At 48.0% G+C, this 25,210-nt stretch overlaps 1 protein-coding gene across 2 annotated transcripts; it reads left to right on the top strand.

Moving 5' to 3' along the window:
* The first annotated feature begins 1,485 nt into the window (after positions 1-1,485).
* Positions 1,486-23,436, top strand: PGD (phosphogluconate dehydrogenase). Of its 2 annotated transcripts, XM_055261874.2 has the most exons (13): positions 1,486-1,740; positions 2,246-2,321; positions 3,010-3,189; positions 5,708-5,773; positions 7,190-7,308; positions 11,005-11,074; positions 14,367-14,501; positions 16,003-16,192; positions 20,297-20,427; positions 20,686-20,819; positions 22,130-22,229; positions 22,706-22,828; positions 22,919-23,436. In XM_055261874.2, exons 1-13 carry the CDS (start codon positions 1,733-1,735, stop codon positions 23,036-23,038), a joined length of 1,452 nt encoding a protein of 483 aa, XP_055117849.1. In that variant the 5' UTR covers positions 1,486-1,732; the 3' UTR covers positions 23,039-23,436. The 2 variants fall into 2 exon arrangements, with proteins under 2 accessions (XP_055117849.1, XP_055117851.1); XM_055261876.2 differs by lacking the exon at positions 5,708-5,773 and having other exon boundaries at positions 1,581-1,740.
* The last annotated feature ends 1,774 nt before the right edge of the window (positions 23,437-25,210 follow it).

Genomic DNA, 25,210 nt, shown 5'->3' with positions numbered 1-25,210 from the left:
GAGTTCGAGACCAGCCTGGCCAACATGGTGAAACCCTGTCTCTACTAAAAATAAAAACATTAGCTGGGCATAGTGGCACACACCTGTAGTCCCAGCTACTTGGGAGGCTGAGGCAGGAGAATCGCTTGAACCTGGGAGGTGGAGGTTGCAGTGAGCCCAGATCGCACCACTGCCCTCCAGCCTGGAGACACAGCCAGACTCCATCTCAACAACAATAACAACAAAAAAGGCCGGGCACGGTGGCTCACGCCTGTAATCTCAGCACTTTGGGAGGCCAAGGCGGGCGGATGACGAGGTCAGGAGTTTGAGACCAGCCTGGCCAAGATGGTGAAACCCCATCTCTACTAAAAATACAAAAATTAGCTGGGCGTGGTGGCGGGCACCTGTAATCCCAGCTACTTGGGAGGCTGAGGCAGGAAAATTGCTTGAACCCGGGAGGCGGAAGGTGCAGTGAGCTGAGATCACACCACTGCACTCCAGCCCGGGCGACAGTGCGATACTCCGTCTCAAAAAAAAAAAAAAAATCTAAAACTCAAACTTCTGAATAACAATTTCCTCTTAGCAAGAAGGGACTCAGTAAGATGAGTAGCGCTGCTTGGCTACTTTGCAAATCTCTTTAATGTCTGGCTTAAGATGGCTGGATTTTCTTTTTTTTTTTTTTTTTTTGAGACGGAGTCTCACTCTGTCGCCCAGGCTGGAGTGCAGTGGCACGATCTCGGCTCACTGCAAACTCCGCCTCCCGGGTTCATGCCATTCTCCTGCCTCAGCCTCCCGAGTAGCTGGGACTACAGGCGCCTGCCAACACGCCCAGCCAATTTTTTTGTATTTTTAGTAGAGACGGGGTTTCACCGTGTTAGCCAGGATGGTCTCGATCTCCTGACCTCGTGATCCGCCCGCCTCGGCCTCCCAAAGTGCTGGGATTACAGGCTTGAGCCACTGCGCCCGGAAGATGGCTGGATTTTCGTATCTGCCTCTGCATTTAACCTGGTCCATCTCGCGGGTCACATGGCCTCTACAAAATGAGAAGGGGTTCAATGTCATTATCTCCGGGCTTGGGTAAAAGCCTCAAGTCCTGACCCCATCATACTCCGACCAATACATACCCCGCCTGCGCTGTCTGCGCCTGGGTCGCTTCACCCGCAGTGAGCGGTCGCACGGCACTACATCAGGGTCGCCCTAAGGCTCAGCCTTCCCCGGCCCCATTCCGAGTGCTCACAGGACTAAACGAGCACGCCCGGCCCCTGCCCCGGAGCGGAGGGACACGACGCGGACCCGCACGGTGCACCGCAGTGACCTGAGGAAGGAGCGACGGGCGCTCGCGCCAAAGGCGTCCGAGTGCCTGGTAAGCTGTAAAGCGCAGTCCTGCGTGAGTTGCTATAGCTACATCTGCGCCAGGAGGACGGCCTGCAGGACCGAGGTGCAACTGGGACGAGAGGAAAGCTCTGGGCGTGGGCAGGGAGCCCTGAGTCTCGACTGGGCAATGTCATCTAGGTGCTCGGCGCTCTACTGATCCGGCCCCCGGGAGTGGGCGGGCACGTTTGCCTCGGATGGTCTAACAGGCGTCGGGGAGGGCCAATGGCGTGGCTTCACGGCTCCACCCCCTTCCATTCGATTGGCCGGCGCCGAAAAGCCGGGCGTGAGCGGCCGCAGCCTCTGGAGGGAGCCGCTGCGGGTCTCTCCCTCACTCGTCCTCCGCGCGTCGCCGCTCTTCGGTTCTGCTCTGTCCGCCGCCATGGCCCAGTTAGTGACTCGCCAGGGGCAGGCTGGCTCGGCCTCAGCGGGCGGGGGGAACTCTTTGGGGGTCGGGATCTCCCTCGTTCTCTCCGACGCCTCCCACCCTGGGGGTCGCCTGAGCTCACTTGGGGCTCTGTGACCCTGGCCCTGCGGCGTCTCGGGCCCAGAGCTCTTTCCCTGCGGGCCCGGCCCCCTGCCCTCTCGGCCGCGCAGGCATAGGGCGGGGCGGGTCCCTTCGAGGGCCAGGGAGGAGGCGCGGCCAGGCCTCGCCGAGTCTGCAGGGACACCTGCGGGACGCGTGCCAGCCGGAGCCGGGCGCGAGGGCGGGGCTGCGGGCCGCCTGCCCGGCAGAGGCTCTGCAGCGTGCGCGCCCGGCTTCGGGGGGCCCGCGGGAGGCGCGGAGGAAAGTGCAGACTCCCATTCACGGCCAAATGTGGAAGGACCGGGTCCCTGGGTTGCAGCGCGTCGAGCGGTGCTGACTCTTCCCTTTGTTCTGTTTCTGCCCCTCTAGAGCTGACATCGCGCTGATCGGATTGGCAGTCATGGGCCAGAACTTAATTCTGAACATGAATGACCACGGCTTTGTGGTAAGCGGCGTGGGCGCATTGTCTTCTCTCTGGTTCCTGGGCGCCTTAGCCGAGGCCGGCGATGGGTCTGGGAGCTCACGGGTCTCCTGGCCGTGCTTTGCGAATATGCTCTGTTGCTGCTCGTGGCATTTTTGTATGCAAAGGAGAAGCACCCTGTAGGCGTGGGCGGGCCGATCCCGAACTTAGTCCTGCGGAGTGTGCCTGTGGGTCCGTGAGGTTCACAGCCCGAATGAACGGATCAGTGTCTTAAGTAGAGACGAAGGGTGCGGGAGGAGAACCCCTGCTGGCTGTGTGGAGCTCTAACTTGATTGCCTGATGAGATCTGGGGAGAGTGAAAATGTTTCTTCTAAATGCTCAAGTGGCTTAGACGCCAGGATGGTCGGTAACAACAGAGAGCCTGTTGAACCGGCCAGTTCCTGGATTTGATTCTGAGTCCTAACAGGTTGGTTGTGGATTCTACCTGATACGCCGCTGGGGGTAGTTGGCCTTCGCCTCGGTTGTCTGCCGTTTCATCCTACTGAGGTGACAGAACTTTACAGTGAGCCTCCCACAGCTGGGGGAGGAAATGGCAAAGGCAGGTCTGACCTCCCCAGAACTTGGGCTGAATGGAAAGGTCATTGTTACTTGGGCCACAGTCTGAAAGTCTTGTGTGTCCTGGATCTCCTACTCAGGCCTTTTGTCCTTCTAGGTCTGTGCTTTTAATAGGACTGTCTCTAAAGTTGATGATTTCTTGGCCAATGAGGCAAAGGGAACCAAAGTGGTGGGTGCCCATTCCCTGAAAGAGATGATCTCTAAGCTGAAGAAGCCCCGGCGGATCATCCTCCTGGTGAAGGCTGGGCAAGCTGTGGATGATTTCATCGAGAAATTGGTGAGGCCAGCTCTACTCTCAGCTGCTGCCACGATAACAGCTGTTTTTGGTTTCTTCCTTTAGCTCTCCTTCTTTTAACTCTAGAGATTTTTTTTTCTTCAATTTCTGCTAAGCTCTGACGAAATGATTGCTTAACTGTTGCAGTGTTGGTTAACTTGATCGGCACTTATGAAGTAACTTTGTCTTTTGGTGGTAGTAATTCTGAGAATACCAACAGACATTTCAATAAAAATTCATTAAGGCAGGGCACAGTGGCTCAGGCCTGTAATCCGAGCACTTTGGGAGGCTGGTTCAGATAGATCGCTTGAGTCCAGGAGTTCGAGACCAGCCTGGGCAACATGGCGAAACCCTGTCTCTACATAAAAATTAAAAAATTAGCTGGGTATGGTGGTGCAAGCTTATGGTCCCAGCTACAAGCTTATGGTCCCAGGTTCAAGACCAGCCTGGCTCACATGGTGAAACCCCATCTCTACTAAAAATGTAAAAATTAGCTGGGCGTTGTGGCACACGCCTGTAATCCCAGTTACTCGGGAGGCTGAGGAATGAGAATCGCTTGAACCTGGGAGGCAGAGGTTACAGTGACCTGAGATCGTGTCACTCCAGTCTGGGGGACAGCGCGAGACTCCATCTCAAAAAAAAAAAGTGAGAATAAAATCAAGATCTCCTTAGGGAATCCTAGGGAACTGGATGCTTATTTTTATACCAAACAATTTGTTGGCTTTAGCAGGTATATCTGTTTTGGAAGAAAAATGTAGGGGAACCAGTGGAAATAATGTGTTTAGATACCCCAAAATAATTCTATAGTAACAGCTCTGAAAAAACCCAGGCACTACCCATTTAGAAGAAATGTTTTGGTGTAAGCAGTGCAGTGATAGCTCAGGGGAGGCTGAGCATTGCTTTCTAGAGGAGTGGTGTCAACAGTGGGGTTGTTTCCACAGGGAGAAGGATTTGTAACCGGTATGCCACTGTTTTTCAAACAAGTGACCTAGAAAAGAAGAACACTGAGTTTAAAAAAAGGACATAGTAAATTTTTTTGTGTGGCAAGCTGCCTGTGATCAGTTTCAGACAGAGAAAACTGAAAAATGGTGGATTATTCTTCAGTATAGGAAAATACTAAGTAATGTCAACTGGAGCCTTGTAGGGAGAAGATTGAATAATAAATAGTAAAGCCCAGGCCAGGTGCGGTGGCTCACACCTATAATCCCAGCACTTTGGGAGGCGGAGGTGGGTGGATCACGAGGTCAGGAGATCGAGACCATCCTAGCTAACGCGGTGAAACCCCAGCTCTACTAAAAATACAAAAAATTAGCTGGGCATGGTGGCGGGTGCCTGTAGTCCCAGCTACTTGGGAGGCTGAGGCAGGAGAATGGCATGAACCCGGGAGGTGGAGCTTGCAGTGAGCCAAGATCGTGCCACTGCATTGCAGCCTGGGTGACAGAGCAAGACTCCGTCTCAAAATAAATAAATAAATAAATAATAATAATAATAAAGCCCAGCCTGGTTGGTGTGCTGTAGGTAGATATTCATGTTCAAGGCTCTGTCTCTTCCTGATCTCCGAACTGTTGTCGTAAAATTATTCATTCATACACTAAACCATTTGATACGTATTCACTGAATTCCCACTCTCTTCTAGACAGACATTATAGTCAATGTTTATTTACTTACTTAAAAATAGAAACGGGGTCTTGCTATGCTGTCCAGGCTGGTCTCAAATTCCTGGGCTCAAGTGATCCGCCTGCCTCAACCTCCCAAAGTGTTGGGATTACAGGTGTGAGCCACTGAGCCCGGTCAGCCCTAAACTTTTAAATAGAGTCCAACTCTGGCCACAGAGAGGATTATTGAAGATTAAATAGGCTGGGTGTATTGGCCTCCTGCCAGTCCAGGAGGATCTTTTGAGCCCAGGAGTTTGAGACTAGCCTGGGCAACGAGACCAGCCTGGGCAACATGGTAAGACTCCATCTCTACAAAAAAAATTTTTTTTTTTTTTTTTTTTGAGATGGAGTCTCGCTCTGTCCCCCAGGCTGGAGTGCAGTGTTGCGATCTCGGCTCACTGCAAGCTCCGCCTCCCGGGTTCACGCCATTCTCCTGCCTCAGCCTCCCGAGTAGCTGGGACTACAGGCACCCGCCACAATGTCCGGCTAATTTTTCGTATTTTTAGTAGAGACGAGGTTTCACCATGTTAGCCAGGATGGTCTCGATCTCCTGACCTTGTGATCTGCCCACCTCAGCCTCCCAAAGTGCTGGGATAACAGGCGTGAGCCACCGCATCTGGCCTACAAAAAAATTTTTAAAACTAGCTGGGCATTGTGGTTCAAGGAGTTCAAAGTTGCAGTGAGTCATGTTCACACCACTGCAGGAGTTCAGGGTTTCAGTGAGCCATGTTCGCACTCCTGCATTCCAAGCTGGGCAACAGAATGAGACTTTTTTTAGACTATGTTTATTTGGAATAAATTCTTGTTTTAATTTGCCAAGGTATGTTTCATTTTTGGTCCATCTTAATGCTGGTGTCTGGTTACAGGTACCATTGTTGGATACTGGTGACATCATCATTGACGGAGGAAATTCTGAATATAGGGACACCACAGTAAGTGTTCTTCAGTCCAGATTCTTCCAGGTTCTGAGAACATTCTAGAAAAAAGTGTCAGCATTGCATATGTGACAGTAGGGTGAACTGCCCTGTGGTACTGATTTGTTTGAGATTACTACTGATACAATAGTTCTCAGCCTTTTTTTCTGTTAAGACACACTTGGGGGCCGGGTGTGGTGGCTCATATCTATAATCCCAGCACTTTGGGAGGCCGAGGCAGGTGGACCACGAGGTCAAGAGATCAAGACCATCCTGGCTAACACGGTGAAAACCCGTCTCTACTAAAAATACAAAAACTTAGCCTGGCATGGTGGCATGCACCTGTGGTCCCAGCTACTTGGGAGGCTGAGGCAGGAGAATTGTTTGAACCTGGGAGGCAGAAGTTGCAGTGAGCTGAGATCATGCCACTGCACTCCAGCCTGGGCGACAGAGTGAGACTCCATCTGAAAAAAAAAAAAAAAAAAAAGACACACTTGGTGGGTGAGATCCTCAGTCACACATACAACTCAAAGGATGACTACTCAGATACAGCAGGCTGAGAATTTCTTTTAAACTCCTCCCCTTCCTCTTCCAAGTAATCCATGATATGTCAGTCTATAACTGGTTTAGAACCACTCCTCTAATGGTATCAAATGCTGAGGGAAGTCCTGTGTGCTCTGAAGTGCTGAATGGCATTAAGTTGTATTAAACCTACTCTTTTTTTTTTTTTTTTTTTTTTTTTTTTGAGACGGAGTCTTGCTCTGTCACCCAGGCTGGAGTGCAGTGGCGCAATCTCGGCTCACTGCAAGCTCCGCCTCCCGGGTTCACGCCATTCTCCTGCCTCAGCCTCTCCGAGTAGCTGGGACTACAGGCGCCCACCACCACGCCCGGCTAATTTTTTTGTATTTTTTTAGTAGAGACGGGGTTTCACCGTGGTCTCGATCTCCTGACCTCGTGATCCACCCGCCTCAGCCTCCCAAAGTGCTGGGATTACAGGCGTGAGCCACCGCGCCCGGCTTAAACCTACTCTTAACTGAGTCTTACTCAAGGTCTTTTCCAGTAAAATGCCAATGTGTGTTTGGCTTAATTATTTTACTTTGGGGACAAGGTAGGTATCTTGAATGTCCATAGTTGTATTGTTTTATTTTTTAACTCCTACACATAGGGGATTAACTTTCCTGAGTCATCAGTTATTCCTAGCTCCTTGGGTCATTTCCTGTAAATGTAGACTCTCCATACCTATCTTATTTATAAGGGAAACATTACAAATGAAACTTCTATTTCATTTATTATAAATGAAACTTCTATTTCATTTATTATAAATGAAACTTCTATTTCATTTATTATAAATGAAACTTCCTCTCATAAGGGAAACATTTTTGGGGAGCATAATGAAACATGGAAGCATAATGAAATTATTTTTCTGTCCTTCAGAGACGGTGCCGAGATCTCAAGGCCAAGGGAATTTTATTCGTGGGGAGCGGAGTCAGTGGTGGAGAGGAAGGCGCCCGGTATGGCCCATCGCTCATGCCAGGAGGGAACAAAGAAGCGTGGTGAGTGCCATCAGCACTGTGCCCATCTCTGTACAAGGGAGCTGGACTTTGAGAACGAATGAGCCAGGAGCAGTTCTGCCACCCTGATCTCTGTGGTGCCCTGAGTGTGACAGCTAGGAGATGCTGGCAATTTCTTTTATCTAGACATTTTGTTGCTTTGATATAATGTATGTGCACAATCCTCTTTTGCCTTTTTTCTTCTGTTATTTCTATCAAGACTGATACCTGACGTTCTAAATAGGCTTCTTTTTTTCCCGCCCAGGCAGGAGTGCAGTGGTGAGATCTTAGCTCACTGCAACCCCCGTCTCCTGGGCTCAAGCAATTCTTGTGCCTCAGCCTCCCAAGGAGCTGGGACTACAGGTGCACACCACCATGCCCAGCTAATTTTTTGCCTTTTAGTAAAGACAGGGTTTCACCATGTTACCCTGCGGGGTCTCGAACTCCTGACCTTAGGTGATGTGCCTGCCTTGGCCTCCCAAATTGCAGGGATTACAGGCATGAGCCACCACGCTCAGCCTCTAAATAGGCTTTAAGGAAGCAGTTTAGATAATGTTCTGTGCAATGTCTGGATGTAGGAATAAGGTCTGCCTCTTTTAGCTGATATATAGCCCAAAAGTAACTTTATGTAATAATCATGGGTAACAGGCTGGGCATAGTGGCCCATGCCTGTAATCCCAGCACTTTGGGAAGCTGAGGTGGGAGGATCATTTGAGCCCAGGAGTTGAAGACTAGCCTGGACAACATAGCGAGATCCTGTTTCTACAAAAAAGTAAAACAAAAATTTTTTTGATTAAAAAATATAAATTGGCCTGGCATGGTGGCTCACGCCTGTAATCCCAGCACTTTGGGAGGCTGAGGCAGGCAGATCACCAGGTCAGGAAATCTAGATGATCCTGCCAACATGGTGAATTCCCGTCTCTACTAAAAATACAAAAATTAGCCAGGCATGGTGGCGTGCGCCTGTAGTCCCAGCTACTTGGGAGGCTGAGGCAGGAGAATCGCTTGAACCTAGGAGGCGGAGGTTAGTGAGCTGACATCGCGCCACTGCACTTCAGCCTGGGCAACAGAGTGAGACTCGGTCTCAAAAACAAAACAAAACAAATATATATATATATATATAAAAATAATTGTGGGTTAGCTACTTGCCGTGGCCTCCCTAAGTGCTGGGATTACAGGCGTGAGCCACTGCACCTGGCCTGAAATATGATTCTTTAAGGCTGGGCACGGTAGCTCACGCCTGTAATCCCAGCACTTTGGGAGGCTGAGATGGGAGGATCACTTGAGGTCAGGAGTTCAAGACCAGCCTAGCCAACATGGTGAAACCCCCGTCTCTACTAATAACACAAAAATTAGCCAGGCATGGTGGAGGGCACCTGTAATCCCAGCTACATGGGAGGATGAGGCACGAGAATCACTTGAACCTGGGAGGTGGAGGTTGCAATGAGCCGAGATCTCACCACTGCACTCCATCATGGGTGACAGAGCGAGACTCGGTCTCAGTAAAGAAGAAAAAATGATTCTTTTTTTGAGACGGAGTCTTGCTGTGTTGCCCAGGCTGGAGTGCAGTGGCTCGATCTCTGCTCACTGCAAGCTCCATCTCCCAGGTTCACGCCATTCTCCTGCCTCAGCCTCTCGAGTAGCTGGGACTACAGGCGCCTGCCACCACACCCAGCTAATTTTTTGTATTTTTAGTAGAGACAGGGTTTCACCGTGTTGGCCAGGATGGTCTCAATCTCCTGACCTCGTGATCCGCCCGCCTTGGCCTCCCAAAGTGCTGGGGTTACAGGCGTGCGCCACCGTGCCCAGCCAAAAATGATTTTTTAAATTACCTTTCTGGTGAATGAGTCTGGGGATTCTCTTCAGTGTGTTATTGATAAAACAGAAGTAGAGAGGCCTTCCTGCTTCTCAAAAGTTTAAACAACTGCGTGTGCAGTGGCTTGCACCTGTAGTGCCAGCTATTCAGGAGACTGAGGCGAGAGAACTGCTTGAGCCTAGGTGTTCAAGGCCAGCCTGGACAACACAGCGAGACCCTGTTTCTTTAAAAAAAAAAAAAAAAGGTTTGAAAATACTTATCTCAAAGCACCTGCACAGTGAGCAGTTAGAAAGGCAGCCAGCAGACAATGCATGTAAAAGTATTGGACAAACGGAATGCTCCAGTTGTTTCATCAGTTCTCTTTCCTCATACTGTGGTGGCAGAAGTACAAATGGCACCTTTACCAGAAGGACGCTGTAAAAGTTCAGTGAAGCTCTGCAGTTTCCGGTGTAGCTGTCTTCATCCCTAATCCTAAATGTTAACTTTGCAACCCTGTAAGATTTCATGTCTGTACCAGAAACTTTTTGTGAGGAAGCCCTGACTGGCCAATAGGGAGCAGAACAGTGAGGGAAAGTCTCAGGAGTCATACATCCCTGTGCTGAGCTGTGGAAGGAATGAACAGCGGCCTTTCTCTGAATGGTAATGTAGCTCTCAAAAATGCTGCCTGGTTCTTAATCCAAATGTCCAGAACCATTCTGTGCCTGGCAGCACACATCCAGACAAATAAAAGAGGGTCTCTTCACTTGCTAAAAGCCATTATAAGGAGAAATAAAGAAAAGGGAAAAAATTGAAAGAGGATCTCTAAAGGAACTTTCTTATTGGTTGCTGTTTGCAATCATACCATCTGCTGCTGCTGCAATAGAACTTTCTGAGCCGGTGCGATGGCTCATGCCTGTAATCTCAGTGACTCAAGAGGCTGAGGTGGGAGGAGTGCTTGAGCCCAGGAGTTCAAGACCAGCCACATCAACATTGGGAGACCCCATCTCTGCAACAACAACAAAAAATTAGCCAGGCATGGTGGCTCATGCCTATAGTCCTAGCACTTTGGGAAGCTGAGGTGTGAGGATTGCTTAAGGCCAGGAGCTCAACACCAACCTGGGCAACATAGCAAGATCCTATCCCTACAAAAAAATGTAGCTGGATGTGATGGCACACACCTGTAGCCCCACCTACTTGAGAAGCTGAGGCAGGAGGATTACTAAGTCCAGGAGTTTGAGGCTGCAGGGAGCCGTGATTGTGCCACTGCACTCCAGCCTGGGCAACAGAGTGAGACCCTGTCTCTAGGAAGACATTTCTTCTAGTGCTTTGGTGATGCTTCTGCTCAGCCTTTCTGTCTGTAGTCTCAGTCCGATAGTCCAGTCTCTGCTTTGAGGGCCCACCAGGATCTGGAGGAGGGGGCCAGTTTCAGTCAAAGGTCTGAAGTTGACCTTGAGAACTTAGCACATTCATTATCTTTTTGTGGGCACTTCCACCTCCCATTAGAAAGAAAAAGATGGGCCCAGTGTGGTGGTGGCTTATGCCTGTAATCCCAGCACTTTGGGTATCCACGGTGGGTGGATCACTTGAGCTCAGGAGTTCAAGACCAACATGGCAAAACTCCATCTCTACAAAATCCAAAAAAATGAGCTGGGCGTGGTGTCACATACCTGTAGTCTCAGCTACTTAGGGGGCTGAGGCAGGAAGATCACTTGAACCTGGGAGGTTGAGGAGGCTGCAGTGAGCTGAGATCACACCACTGCACTCAAGCCTGGGTGACATGAGACCCTGTCTCAAAAAAAAAAAAAAAAAAAAAGGAAAAGATGGGGGTTAGTGTCTATGGGTATGTAATTGGGCTCTCAGCCCGTCTCGTCTCATTAGCTGAACTGCACTGTTTCTTTACACAGGCCCCATATCAAGACTATCTTCCAAGGCATTGCTGCAAAAGTAGGAACTGGAGAACCCTGCTGTGACTGGGCAAGTTCTGGGCTACTCTTTAAAGCCATTTGGCAACATGGGCGTGTCTAAGTGATGAAGTGCGCAGAGAAAGGCCACCGTGGTCTCCCAGTGGTTAGCTTGGTGACATAAACGTCTCAATCTTTGATCGCTAGCATATCCAATGCCTAGAATGCATGCCTGCTGTTCACATCTTTGTATCTTAACTTACTGTTCATAGTCTTGAGGTTGATATTAAAAGCAGCCTTCTGTAATTCATCTAAAAGATGGATTCCTTAAAAAGGAATAGGATGAAGTAAAGTAAGATTTTTTTGAGCCATATTATTCCATGGCCAAAGGAAAGAATGTCAGAATCAAAAGTGGCATTTGCTTGCATGGGTGAAAGGAAGAGGATTGAATGTACTGTTGCTGTGTCAAATGTCCTGGCCATGAATGTGGAAAATTCCCCTTCCCGTAGTGTGGGATTCAGGCATTCTGTGCTTGAACAAAGTAACCTGTGGACTTGCACCCTCACTGAATGTGAAGGAAGCCTAGCCTAGTTCATAGTACAGTGGTGCGATCTTGGCTTACTGCACCCTCTGCCTCCCAGGCTCAAGCGATCCTCCTGCCTCAGCCTCCTGAGTAGCTGGGACTGCAGGTGCGTGCCACCACACCTAGCTAATTTTTGTATTTTTTGTAGAGATGTGGTTTCACCATGTCGCCCAGGCTGGTCTCAAACTCCTGGACTCTCAAGTCATCTGCCTGCCTTGGCCTCCCAAAGTGCTGAGGTTGCAGGCATGAGCCACCATGCCCGGCCTCACGTTGCTGTTAAAGTAAACTTTATCTCATATTGTAATTCAGCCCATGCTGTGGATGGAAAAAAACATTAGGCTCAGGAGACCCGCATGGCAATTCTGGCTTTCCATTAACTTAACTGTGACATCAGGCAAGCCACGTCCCTTCATGGACTTCAGTTTCCTAATCTGTAAGATATGGGGTTGGATTACCTGATCTCCAAGCTCTCTTTAGCTCCTGATTCCCTTTAATTTTATATCAGCAATTTTAATGCGAATTTTATTATTCAATTTTATTTTATATGAGATCAGCGGTGAGGTTGAAATAAGGACTCAGGCCTAGGAGGAATCCGGGAAGCCCTCCCTCCTAGGCCTGCCAGTGCTTGGTGGCTTTGGCTACAGCAGCTCACCTGTCCTTACCTTTTCACCAGTGGTCGGCCATTGAGCTCAGTCAGAATCTGCTTAGGGTAGAAAGAGGCTGGTGCTGGGACTGACGTAAAGGGCTGTGTAATCTTCTCATTAGTTTGAAGGATTGGAAAGGGACTTCTGTTCCCTGACAGTAGATTACTGCGGTAAAAGGCCGGGTGCAGTGGCTCCTGCTTGTAATCCAGCATTTTGGGAGGATCCCTTGAGCCCAGGAGTTCAAGGCTGCAGTGAGCAGTGGTCATACCACTGCACTCTAGCCTGGGTAACAGAGAGAGACCCTGTCTCTTAAACAGAAACAAAAACAAAAAGATCACTGCAGTAAAAGGGAGTGGTAGCAACTTTTTTTTTTTTTTTTTTTGAGACGGTCTTGCTCTGTCGTCCAGGCTGGAGTGCAGTGGCGTAATCTCAGCTCACTGCAATTTCTGCCTCCTAGGTTCAAGCGATTCTCATGCCTCAGCCTGCAGTGTAGCTGGGATTACAGGCATGTGCCACCATACCCGGCTAATTTTTGTATTTTTGGTAGAGATGGGATTTCACCATGTTGCCCAGGCTGGTCCTAAACTCCTGACTTGAAGTAATCGGCCCACCTTGGCCTCCCAAAGTGTTGGGATTATAGGCGTGAGCCACCAGCACCCAGCCTGCAACTTCTTTTTAGATACACATACTTAGGACAAAGTCATGAAGAGAGGCACAGTCCTTCCCCCTACGTGTGTTGATCAAGCAGGCCCTCCTTAGTTCATAGTTGAAGTGGCAGGAAGGGTAAGGTGAAGTAAGATGTTAGCAGCCATGTTACTGCATGGCCAGAGTGTCAAAATCAGAAGTCAGCGGGGGCAGCAATAGAAACATGGACAAGGCCAGGCCTGGTGGCTCATGCCTGGAATCCCAGCACTGTGAGAGGCTGAGGTGAGTGAATCACCTGAGGTCAGGAGTTGGAGACCAGCCTGGCCAACATGGTGAAATTCCATCTCTACAAAAGTACAAAAATTATCTGAGTGTGGTGGTGTGCTCCTGTAATCCCAGCTCATCAGGAGGCTGAGGCGTTAGAATTGCTTGAACCCAGGAGGCAGAGGTTGTGGTGAGCCAGGATCACACCACTGCACTCCAGCCTGGGCGACAGAGTGAGACTCCGTCTCAAAAAAAAAAAGAAACACTGTCTCAAAAAAAAAAGAAACACGGACAATGGAGTCCTGATGTAAGCGTCAGTCATATCGGTCCAGGTGGTGACAGCCAGGAGAGAGACTGCCCAGGTCATCCAAACACCTGGCCTCCTGGGCAGGTGCGTCCCTGTCATGGAGCTGGGTGTAGATGACTGAGAGCCTGATGCCATGAACTGTTTGGCTCTCGTCACTCCCTTTGTTCCAGTTCTTGACAACTAAATAATTTTCGGATAATCTGGCTTCCCAGTTGCTTGTCTGTAGGGCCAGAATGTGTTGACCAGACTAACATTTGTAACCACGAAGATCCACAGTTAAGGTTTTCATCCTGCATTCATAAACTGGTATTCTGATTTTGTACATCTTGCCAGAGTATAAATAAAGATCTGGTCTTTATTTATAAATATAAATGTAATGATGGGGCCTTGGAGGGACTCCTTTCTGGGCTTACAAGCTTGAGGCCTTGGATCTAGGGTCATTTTACTTTTCAGTAGCCATTAGGAACAACTACAATACATTTATATTTTGAAAAAAAAAACAAGTGATTTAATTAGCCAATATATTTTAATCTCTAGTTGCTAGAAAAGTGGTAACTTTGGGAAAAAGAGGACTTTCTTTCTTGTGGTGGGGGCTGGGGAGGCGGGGAGTTGCTTTGAATGATGAGAAAGAGTAGAAAATACAGGCTAGAGAGCCATAGGTATTGAAAGTGAATTCAGGGACTTTGAGAAACCTTGAGAAGAATGAGTCTAGAATTAGTGTTAAATAATATTGTACTGGACTGAAGCTTGCTTTGAATGGCTATAAGTTTCTTGTATCAAAAATGCTATATTCATTTTATACTTGTTATTTTTTGTGTGGAGAGGTAGCCTTTCCAGGGACATTGGCATCAAAGCTGATGTGGACTTCTCTGGTGTGTCGCCTGTCTCTCTGAAGGCCTCTTGGTGCTTGTTGTCCTGACAGGTGGGAGATGAGGGAGCAGGCCACTTCGTGAAGATGGTGCACAACGGGATAGAGTATGGGGACATGCAGCTGATCTGTGAGGCATACCACCTGATGAAAGACGTGCTGGGCATGGCACAGGACGAGATGGCCCAGGTGAGGCCCCGGCACTGCCTCTGTGTGCATTCTGCAGGGAGTGTGCACTTTGCCACGGACACCGAATCTTTTCTTCATTCCTATCCCCTTGGCCATTTGGGTGGCCTGCATGGACTCAGCCTAATTTAAGAGAAACTGTTAGTAATCAGGCTATACACTATGCTAGTTAGTCACTAAGCAGAAAGTCCCCACAGAGCCTGGGTGGTTATCGTCGCCACCATTTAGCGTAGCTTACCTGGCGTCAGGCACTGTGTCACTCCACACACTTGTCTCATTTACTCCCACAGTTGTCCCACATGGCAGACGCAGCAGAAGCTTTCTTTCCTGATCAAGTTGGAATTGGCTTTTTGATAGTTAATCCAAAAAGTCAGTCCAAGTAGGGAAGCTGAAGCATTTCCCCCAACATTTTATTATGAAAATATTCAAACATGCAGCACAGAAGTTGAGAGTTTTACAGTGAACACCTGGATACACACCGCCTCCTTTCTCCCGTCCACAAGTTCCTGTACTTGCTTTATCAATATCTGTCCATCCCCCACCAATTTCATCTTATTTTTTGGATACATTCAAAGTAAACTGCAGGTATCCATACTTTTGTTTCCCTAAATACTTTAGATGAATGTATCTTTATCATGAGGTAAACATAGATTTTAACTGAAAACATAGGAAAGGACCTTCATTCACCTGCCATTTTTTGGAGGGCCAAGGCCTTCTCGTTAAGTATGGTTTGCCGATGCGCTTTCTAGTCATATCTTAACCATCTAGAATTTCTAGTTTCAGTTATTTCCAATGGGATGTGATTTACAGACACTAGCAAGGCATACAGTGTAGAAGCTTTCCAGATTTTTCGTTTTCCTCCTAGTTTTTTATTCCTGTCATCCTCACTATTTTGACTATTGTTTGTTTCACTGGCTTGCTGTTAATTGTTCTTTCTAAAACATTATCTTAGTTTTCTTTCACAGAAACAGTGCTTTTCTTTTTGTGTTCATTTTTAATTGGTATATATAATATTTAATGTGTTCACTCAGCAAACACACGAGTGCTTTACTATATGCCAAGCATGATTCTAAATGCTGGGGATATACTAGTGAAGAAAGCAAAGTGCCTGCCCTCCCGGAGCTGGGAAGACAGACAGAAATAAACAATATCAAACTGGTTAGTGATGACTGTGAGAACGAAGAGTAAACTGGGACAAGATCCGGTGATTGCAGAAGGCTTCTGAGGAGGCGACAGTGCACAGAGACCTAAGTGAAGTGAGGAGCCCTTGGCTCTGAGGAGACAACACTTCTGGTGGCCAGAAATCCAGCATAACCAGGTTCAGAACAAACACAACTGACTGGGTTAGCATAAAACTCAACCAGCAGGAGCAGAAGTCCCCAGGCAGACGCGAGCAGAGCCTGCTGGCAGCCGTGGGCATTGGTCAGCATGGACATTGGACAAGGGGCTGCCTTGCTCAGCCCTCGTTCCTCTAACATGGTTCTCTCCTGTGTTCTGCACGTAGGCCTTTGAGGATTGGAATAAGACAGAGCTAGACTCATTCCTGATTGAAATCACAGCCAATATTCTCAAGTTCCAAGATACCGATGGCAAACACCTGCTGCCAAAGATCAGGGACAGCGCGGGGCAGAAGGGCACAGGGAAGTGGACCGCCATCTCTGCCCTGGAGTACGGCGTACCCGTGACCCTCATTGGTAATGTTATGCTTTTCACTTGGGCCCTTTCGTCCACTATTCTGATCTTGATGTCTGGAGGACTGATACAGACTGGTCTTTAGAGAATCTCTTCAGCCCTCTTCAGCTTTCAGAGGGCCTTTTGCTCTTTCTTGCGCTGAAGAAATTGACAGTGTGAGAGAGGCTGACACTGCTTTTGATTCTCTTCTTTGTAGTTTGTATCTCATTCATACAAACTGAGGTAAATTTAGAAGTGACTGTCCTTCCTATCCAGTTTTATCTTTGGAATATTTTAGCATTGGTGATGTAATTGTAGTCAGTGATCTAAGATCTTATTTATGAGGCAGGTAACTTGAGTGAAATTTTTCATAGAAAAGTTCATGAATAACAGGGCCAGGCACAGTGGTTCACGCCTGTAATCCCAGCACTTTGGGAGGCCGAGGCGGGTGGATCACGAGGTCAGGAGATCGAGACCATCCTGGCTAACATGATGAAAACCCGTCTCTACTAAAAATACAAAAACTTAGCCAGGTGTGGTGGCACGCGCCTGTAGTCCCAGCCACTCGGGAGGCTGAGGCAGGAGAATTGCTTGAACCCGGGAGGCAGAGTTTGCAGTGAGCTGAGATGGCGCAACTGCACTCCAGCCTGGGTAACAGAGCGAGACTTTGTCTCAAAAAAAAAAGAAAAATTAGCCGGGCGTGGCGGCTCACCCATGTAATCCCATCACTTTGGGAGGCCGAGGCAGGTGGATCACAAGGTCAGGAGATCGAGACCATCCTGGCTAACATGGTGAAACCCCGTCTCTACTAAAAATTCAAAAAAATTAGCTGGGTGTGGTAGCGGGCGTCTGTAGTCCCAGCTACTCAGGAGGGTGAGGCAGGAGAATGGTGTGAACCCAGGAGGCGGAGCTTGCAGTGACCCGAGATGGCGCAACTGCACTCCAGCCTGGGCGACAAAGCGAGACGAGACTCCGTCTCAAAAAAAAAAAAAAAAAAGAAAAAAATTAGCCGGGTGTGGTGGCAGGTGCCTATAATCCCAGCTACTCAGGAGGTTGAGCCATGAGAATTGCTTGAACCCGGGAGGCAGAGGTTGCAGTGAGCCGAGATCATGCCAGTGCACTCCAGCCTGGGCAAAAGAATGAGACTCCATCCCCTCCAAAAAAAGTTCATGAATAACATATGCTTGCATACTCATAAATTATTAAAAATTTCCTTTTTTCCCCCCAGATATTAAAAAAATAAAAATTACCTATCCGTTTGAGTCCTTGTTGTTTTGCTAAGTTCCTTCTCCTTCCTCATTTAGAAGAAAGCCACTATCCTGAAGTTGGTGTGTATCCTGCCCACTTGTTTTTTATCTTACATTAGTGAGCTAAGCATCAAACTCAGAAAGAAAAGGAAATCATAATATAAAGAAGTAAAATGAGAGGGGATTAACAATATCAAAATCTTGACCAGCAGGGGTGGGGGGGTTTGGTTTTTTTGTGTGTGTTTGTTTGTTTTTTGAGACGGAGTCTTGCTCTGTCGCCAAGGCTGGAGTTCAGCGGCATGATCTCGGCTCACTGCAACCTCCACCTCCCGGGTTTGAGTGATTCTCCTGCCTCAGCCTCCCAAGGAGCTGGAATTACAGGCATGCACTACCATGCCTGGCTAATTTTTGCGTGTTATTAGTGGAGACGGGGTTTCACCTTATTGGTCAGTTTGGTCTCGAACTCCTAACCTCAGGGGATCCACCCGCCTCGGCTTCCCAAAGTGCTGGGATGGCAGGTGTGAGCCACCGTGCCCAGCAAAGGTGGTTCTAAGAGTAAAATACATAGACTTCTGGCAGGAATGAAAAAGGAGAACGAAAGATGCCTCTCGTGGTTAGTGAAAGGCTGATCTTTGCTTCTGGCAGAATGTTCTCACTATATTAAAACAGAATTGGGCCGGGCGTGGTGGCTCACGCCTGTCATCCCAGCACTTTGGGAGGCTGAGGTGGGCGGATCACGAGGTCAGGAGTTTGAGACCAACCTGACCAACATGGTGAAACCCCATCTCTACTAAAAATACGAAAGTTAGCCGGGCATGGAGGCGTGCGCCTGTAATCCCAGCTACTCAGGAGGCTGAGGCAGGAGAATCACTTGAACACGGGAGGCGGAATTTGCAGTGAGCCGAGATCGCACCACTGCACTCCAGCCTGGGTGACAGAGCAAGACTGCCAAAAAAAAAAAAAAAGAAGCATCTCAAAATAATAAAACAGAATTTTTCCTGTTTGCTCCTCTGGATACAGGTTGCCTTTCTCTCCCTTGACTGTTCTCACCTTTTGACCTCCCTGTTTATTGTGCCTCGCCCTGTTGATGAACTGTGGTGTGAGGCAGAGTAAGGAGGGAAGTTGGTGGTTTCTACAGTTCCGTACTGTATAGAAGGAAGTTGGCTGCTTTTAGCAGATCTGAGCCATAACATAGGTGAGGAGGGAGGGGCCAACAGCTAGGAGCAGTTTATTCATCACGAACTCAAGTATATGTGTAAGTATTATGATCTCACAATCCTACTCTCCTCCTGTGGATCCATATACCTCTCCCCCCAGGGTGGCTGGGCCTACCCCCTGGCTGGGAGCCATCATTATTTGTGAACTAACAGGGAAGTCTTCCAGCTGCCCTCTCCCCCTCTAACAGGAAGGGTTTGCCTCATAGCCTGTTGCACCAGTCATCTTACAAAGCTTCCTTCTAGAAATGCTAAGTCATCCTGTGTGTGCATTTGGGCCAGGAGAGAGGTAGCTGCTTTCGTGTGTTTTGAGTAGTGTTAGCAATCTCAAGCCATAGCTGCTCCTCTTTCCTCAGAAATAAAGTCCTCTGTTAGTTCCCCGAGATTTAACTTCATTTTGTCTGTGGGGAAAAAAAGTGGTTAAAGAGTCATTTATTCTAACTATAAATTGTCAGTTGAGCAAGTAGTCTTTTATAGGGGATACTTTCTGAAAATACTAAATGTCTTAATATTAAAATACATTGACTTTTTAATTCAAATGAAGTAAAGTGGTTAAACTTTAATGATTACGGCTATACTGAAAACTGTAAAACATAAAAACCTAACATTTTTTTGAGAGGTGAATCCATAAATGTGACTTATCAATGTAAAATCTTCAAAAAAAAAAATTAAAGTCCTCTAAATTGAATTTGAAATTTTACTCATGGACCAACACTGAGTATTCTACATAACAGTGGTTTTTATTTTATTTTACTGGTTTTAGAGACAGGGTCTCACTGTGTTGCCCAGGCTGGAGAGCAGTGGTGTGATCATGGCTCACTGTAACCTTGAACTCCTGGGCTCAAGTTTCCTCCCACCTCAGCCTCCCAAAATGCTGGGATTACAGGTGTTAGCCACCTTGCCCAGCCATAACAGTGGTTTTTATCTCTTCATTTTCCCTCAAAACTCCCTTTTGAATTTCATGTTAATCTTTGTGATTGAATACTCATATTTATATTGGAAGATTGTCTTAGAGTTTTAGTTATCAAGTTAACTGTTTAGAGCTTCTTATAAAAGTTCCTTCTGATCCATGTCAACTTTTGTGGCCTAAGGTTGAAACTTTCAGCTCTTTGTATAAACGGACTTTCCTGCTCCATCTTTCTTCTTGTTGCTATGTGAACTTTGGTAATTTTCACGTGCATCCGTATGAAAAGACCACCAAACAGGCTTTGTGTGAGCAATAAAGCTTTTTAATCACCTGGGTGCAGGCAGGCTGAGTCCGAAAAAAGAGTCATCAAAGGGAGATAGGGGTGGGGCCGTTTTATAGGATTTGGGTAGGTAGTGGAAAATTAGTCAAAAGGGGTTTTTCTCTTAGGGGCAGGGCCGAGGGGTCACAAGGTGCTCAGTGGGGGAGCTTCTGAGCCAGGAGAAGGAATGTCACAAGGTTAATCGCTCAGTTAAGGTGGGGCAGGAACAAATCAATGGTGGAATGTCATCAGTTAACAAATCACAATGGTGGAATGTCATCAGTTAAGGCAGGAACCGGCCATTTTCACTTCTTTTGTGATTCTTCACTTGCTTCAAGCCATCTGGATGTATACATGCAGGTCACAGGGGATATGATAGTTTAGCTTGGGCTCAGAGGCCTGACAATAATCTGTTTCCTCTTCCCGATCCCCGCATGTAGGAGAAGCTGTCTTTGCTCGGTGCTTATCATTTCTGAAGGATGAGAGAATTCAAGCTAGCAAAAAGCTGAAGGGTCCCCAAAAGTTCCAGTTTGATGGTGATAAGAAATCATTCCTGGAGGACATTCGGAAGGTGGGACACAGTCCCTGGCAGTGGTCTTTGTTGTTCCTGTGGAAGGCAGTGGGGGTGGGGGTTGTTGTGGGAGAACACTCGAGGCCACGGGATGGAAGGTGGAATGAAGTTCAACCTTCACTTGGATCTTGACTTACAGCGTTTTCCTAGAATCTTGGCCCTTCTGGGATCTCCACTGCTGATGAGAATAAGACTGGTAGACCTAAGGCGGTCAGTCTCCTAATAGCAATCCTAGTAGGTCTCTGTGTCACTCTTTAGGCACTCTACGCTTCCAAGATCATCTCTTATGCTCAAGGCTTTATGCTGCTAAGGCAGGCAGCCACCGAGTTTGGCTGGACCCTCAATTATGGTGGCATTGCCCTGATGTGGAGAGGGGGCTGCATCATCAGAAGGTAAGTGAGAGGCAGCCCAGGGTCCGACGGGAAGGATTCACACGGCTGTGCAGAAGTGCGATCTTAGGACACTTAGCTTGAGCAGTTTCAGAGATGGGCACTTAGCCCCATCACTGGACACTGGCAGCAAGATAGGCTTAGATTATCTGGCACCCTTCTTCACTATACCTCAGTTGCTGTAACTAGATTGTCCACAGTACACCTTTTTTTTTTCCTTTGGAGACTGAGTTTTGCTCTTATTGCCCAAGCTGGAGTGCCATGGCGCGATCTCGACTCACTGCAACCTCCGCTTCCCGGGTTCAAGTGATTCTCCTGCCTCAGCCTCCTAAGTAACTGGGATTACAAGGGCACGCCACCACGCCCAGCTAATTTTTTTGTATTTGTAGTAGAAACGAGGTTTCACCATGTTAGCCAGGCTGGTCTCGAACTCCTTGCCTCGGGTGATCCGCCCACCTCGGCCTCCCAAAGTGCTGGGATTACAGGCGTGAGCCACTGTGCCCGGCTGCGCACTACACCTACTACACCTTTTAAAGTAGTTCTGTGAACTATCGTGCCCTCTGGCCTTGCCTCTTGGGACTTTTGCTCTGTATTTTCATTGAAAATGTCAAATCATAGAAAACGTAGCGTTCCTACACATGACATTACATCGTTCTCATGTTGGCTGAAGATTCATTTGATGAATCTGATTTTTCTGAAGTAGATGATTCTGGTGATTCAGATGATTCTAGTATTAGTTCTCTTTAGACATAACTCCAAAAATAGTTTTTATATTTTATTTTCACATTGAAAATCAGATTTGCTTCAGCCTCAAAAAGCATGTTTATGTAAAATTAAATGAGCGCTGGCAGCGAGCTGCACTTTTTTTCTAAACAGGAAAAGGGTTAACAGCCTGAAGAGATGAGAAATGTAACTTTCTACTTCACTAGGGTATACATCGGCTTCCAACTTACTTCCCTGTTAGAGTTAAGATTCATTGCATTTGGCCGGGCGTGCAGGCTCACGCCTGTAATCCCAGCATTTTGGGAGGCCGAGGCAGGCGGATCACGAGATCAGGAGATCCAGACCATCGTGGCTAACATGGTGAAACCCCGGCTCTACTAAAAATACAAAAATTAGCCAGTTGTAGTGGTGCATGCCTGTAATCCTAGCTACTCACGAGGCTGAGGCAGGAGAATCGCTTGAACCTGGGAGGTGGAGGTTGCTGTGAGCTGAGATCATGCCACTGCACTGCAGCCTGGTGACAGTGTGGGACTCCGTCTCAAAAAAAAAAAAAAGATTCGTTGCTTTTTTCCCCCCCTCGATTATTTCAGTGTATTCCTAGGAAAGATAAAGGATGCATTTGATCGAAACCCGGCACTTCAGAACCTCCTACTGGACGACTTCTTTAAGTCAGCTGTTGAAAACTGTCAGGTACGTAGCCTAGGGCTGGCGCCATGGTTACTCTACCTCCCTGGGGCCATCAGTTGTGATTTTTGTTTTGTTTTGTTTTGTTTTTTTCAGATGGAGTCTCGCTCTGTCGCCCAGGCTGGAGTGCAGTGGCATGATCTCGGCTCACTGCAACCTCCGCCTCCTGGGTTCAAGCGATTCTCCTGCCCCAGCCTCCTAAGTAGCTGAGACTACAGGTGTGCCAACATACCCGGCTAATTTTTTTTTTGTGTGTGTGTTTTCGGTAGAGATGGGGTTTCACCATGTTGGCTAGACTGGTCTTGAACTCCCGACCTCGTGATCCGCCCACCTCGGCCTCCCAAAGTGCTGGGATGACAGGCGTGAGCCACCGCGCCTGGCCTAACCATCAGTTTTTCATTTATCCACATTGATATGAATGAAAATCTATCAGCGTCGCCAGGGGCAGATCACTAATCTCTGGCCGTGCGTTCTGTGCTCAGGACTCCTGGCGGCGGGCAGTCAGCACTGGGGTCCAGGCTGGCATTCCCATGCCCTGTTTTACCACTGCCCTCTCCTTCTATGACGGGTACAGACACGAGATGCTTCCAGCCAACCTCATCCAGGTAAGCCTGTGGAGCAGGGGTTAACCTGACTGGCCCCTGGGGGGCGTGGGCCACGGACTGTCTTGACCAACCTACTCTCTCGTTTCCTAGGCTCAGCGGGATTACTTCGGGGCTCACACCTATGAACTCTTGGCCAAACCAGGGCAGTTTATCCACACCAACTGGACAGGCCATGGTGGCGCTGTGTCATCCACGTCATACAATGCCTGATCATGCTGCTCCTGTCACCCTCCATGATTCCACAGACCAGGACATTCCATGTGCCTCATGGCACTGTCACCTGGCCCTTTGCCCTATTTTCTGTTCAGATCTTTTTTAAAAGTGTTGTAAGAGACTCCTGAGGAAGACACACAGTTTATTTGTAAAGTAGCTCTGTGAGAGCCACCGTGCCCTCTGCCCTTGCCTCTTGGGACTGACCAGGAGCTGCTCATGTGCGTGAGAGTTGGAACCATCTCCTTGCAGCAGTGGCTTCTGTGTTCCCCGTGTGCTGGCGCGGTTCCCATCACGCAGACGGGAAGGGTGTTTGTGCACTCTGATAAACTGGAACCTCTGTATCATGCGGCTGAGTTCCCTTTTTCCTTTACTCAATAAAAGCTACATCAGACTGATGCTCTTTCTCCAGTTTCTTAGTCTCACCTCGGCCACATGGAGCCATTATCCCCATTGGCAGAAAGATTTTTCTTTAAAAAAAAGACTAGAATAACACAAGAAACACCACATTTAGGATCATGCTTCACTCAGAGGAGGCAGGCAGGGAGGGCGCACCAGGGGCTTTAATACAATGGGCATGTTTTCTTTCTCCAGTTGGGCAATGGGTACGTGGACGTTCACTATAACGTGCTTTTTCTTTCGTCCTTTTTTTTCTTTTTTTTTTTTTGCTCCTGGCAAGCTGTGCGTGACATTCTTTATGGCTTTTTGTATGTCAGATACTTCATAATAAACTTTCTAGAGAATTACACTTTAATGATGATCAGCTTGGTCTGATTTATTTCCTTTCCCACACCTGTCTCTACTTGCTCTAAGCCAGGCCCAGGGATTCAATGTGGGATTTTGAACAAGCTAAGCCCGCTCCTTAAACTAGGCTTTTCTCTTTATTTTATTTACTCAGAGAAAATAAAACCTGCCAGCATACTGATATGGTTGTGTGGCTTGGGGCCAATGTAACTGTTTCCCTGCAATGGTTGGACTTCATGATGATTTCCCTGGAGTGTTAAGAAAGTCCTAAGAGTTGCCCAAGAGGAGCGAACAGTGCCTGTGCCTCGACAGCTGGTGTCTGCAGTGTGACCTCTGAGGGCTTATGTGAAGGAGACAATTTTCATTAAATCACCAACTTTTTATTTTAAATTTTTTTTTCTTTTTTTTTTTGAGATGGGAGTCTCGCTCTGTCCCCCAGGCTGTAGTGCAGTGGCGCAATCTCGGCTCACTGCAAGCTCCACCTCCCGGGTTCACGCCATTCTCCCGCCTCAGCCTCCTGAGTAGCTGGGACTACAGGCACCTGCCACCACGCCCGGCTAATTTTTTTGTATTTTTAGTAAAGACGGGGTTTCACCATGTTAGCCAGGATGGTCTTGATCTCCTGACCTTGTGATCCGCCCACCTCAGCCTCCCGAAGTGCTGGGATTACAGGCGTGAGCCACCGTATTTTAAAATTTTGTTTAGAGATGTGGTCTCACTACGATGCCCAGGCTGATGTCAAACACCTGGGCTGAAGCGATCCTCCTGCCTCGGCCTCCCAAGGTGCTGGGATTATAGGCAGGAGCCACCGTGCCCTGCTACCAACATTTTAAACTCAGCCTAAATGTACGTACTTCGCTAGATCAGCCCCCACGCACTCCCCCTGCCCTCCCTGTACATTTAAGAGAAGCCCGAGTAGCCGCATGTGACAGGATTTTTCTTTAAGGCTTGTGAAAGGCACTGCTCAAGGGGGATCTTTTCACCTGGCTCTGAGGCTGAGGGATGGACACTGCTGGAATGAAGAGAGAACAGCAAGAGGTCAGAGGCTAAGTGTCAAAGGGCCCACGATGTTTCAAACAGTAATGATCAGAAGGGAATCCACTCAGCCCCTTTCCGCTTACCTTCCAAAAAGCTGTGAGTGGTGGAGTTTGGTTTCAAATCCAGCCCTCTTTGCTTACTAGCTATTAGACTTTGGGGAAATTATTTACTGTGCTCTCAGTTTTCTCATTTGTAAAATGGGAAATAATAGCACCTGTGTCCTTGAGGCTATTTTGGGGATTCAGCAAGGGAAGACAGAACAGTGCCTGGCACATAGTAAATACCTACACAAGTGGCAGCAAGGCTGGGTGCAGTGGCTCACACCTGTAAGCCCAGCACTTTGGAAGGCCGAGGTGGGAGGACTGCTCAAGCCCAGGAGTTTGAGACCAA

The sequence above is a fragment of the Symphalangus syndactylus genome, chromosome 22, assembly GCF_028878055.3.
Source record: "Symphalangus syndactylus isolate Jambi chromosome 22, NHGRI_mSymSyn1-v2.1_pri, whole genome shotgun sequence".
NCBI classification, from domain to species: Eukaryota; Metazoa; Chordata; class Mammalia; order Primates; family Hylobatidae; genus Symphalangus; species Symphalangus syndactylus.
This window is presented reverse-complemented; position numbering and strand designations above follow the sequence as displayed.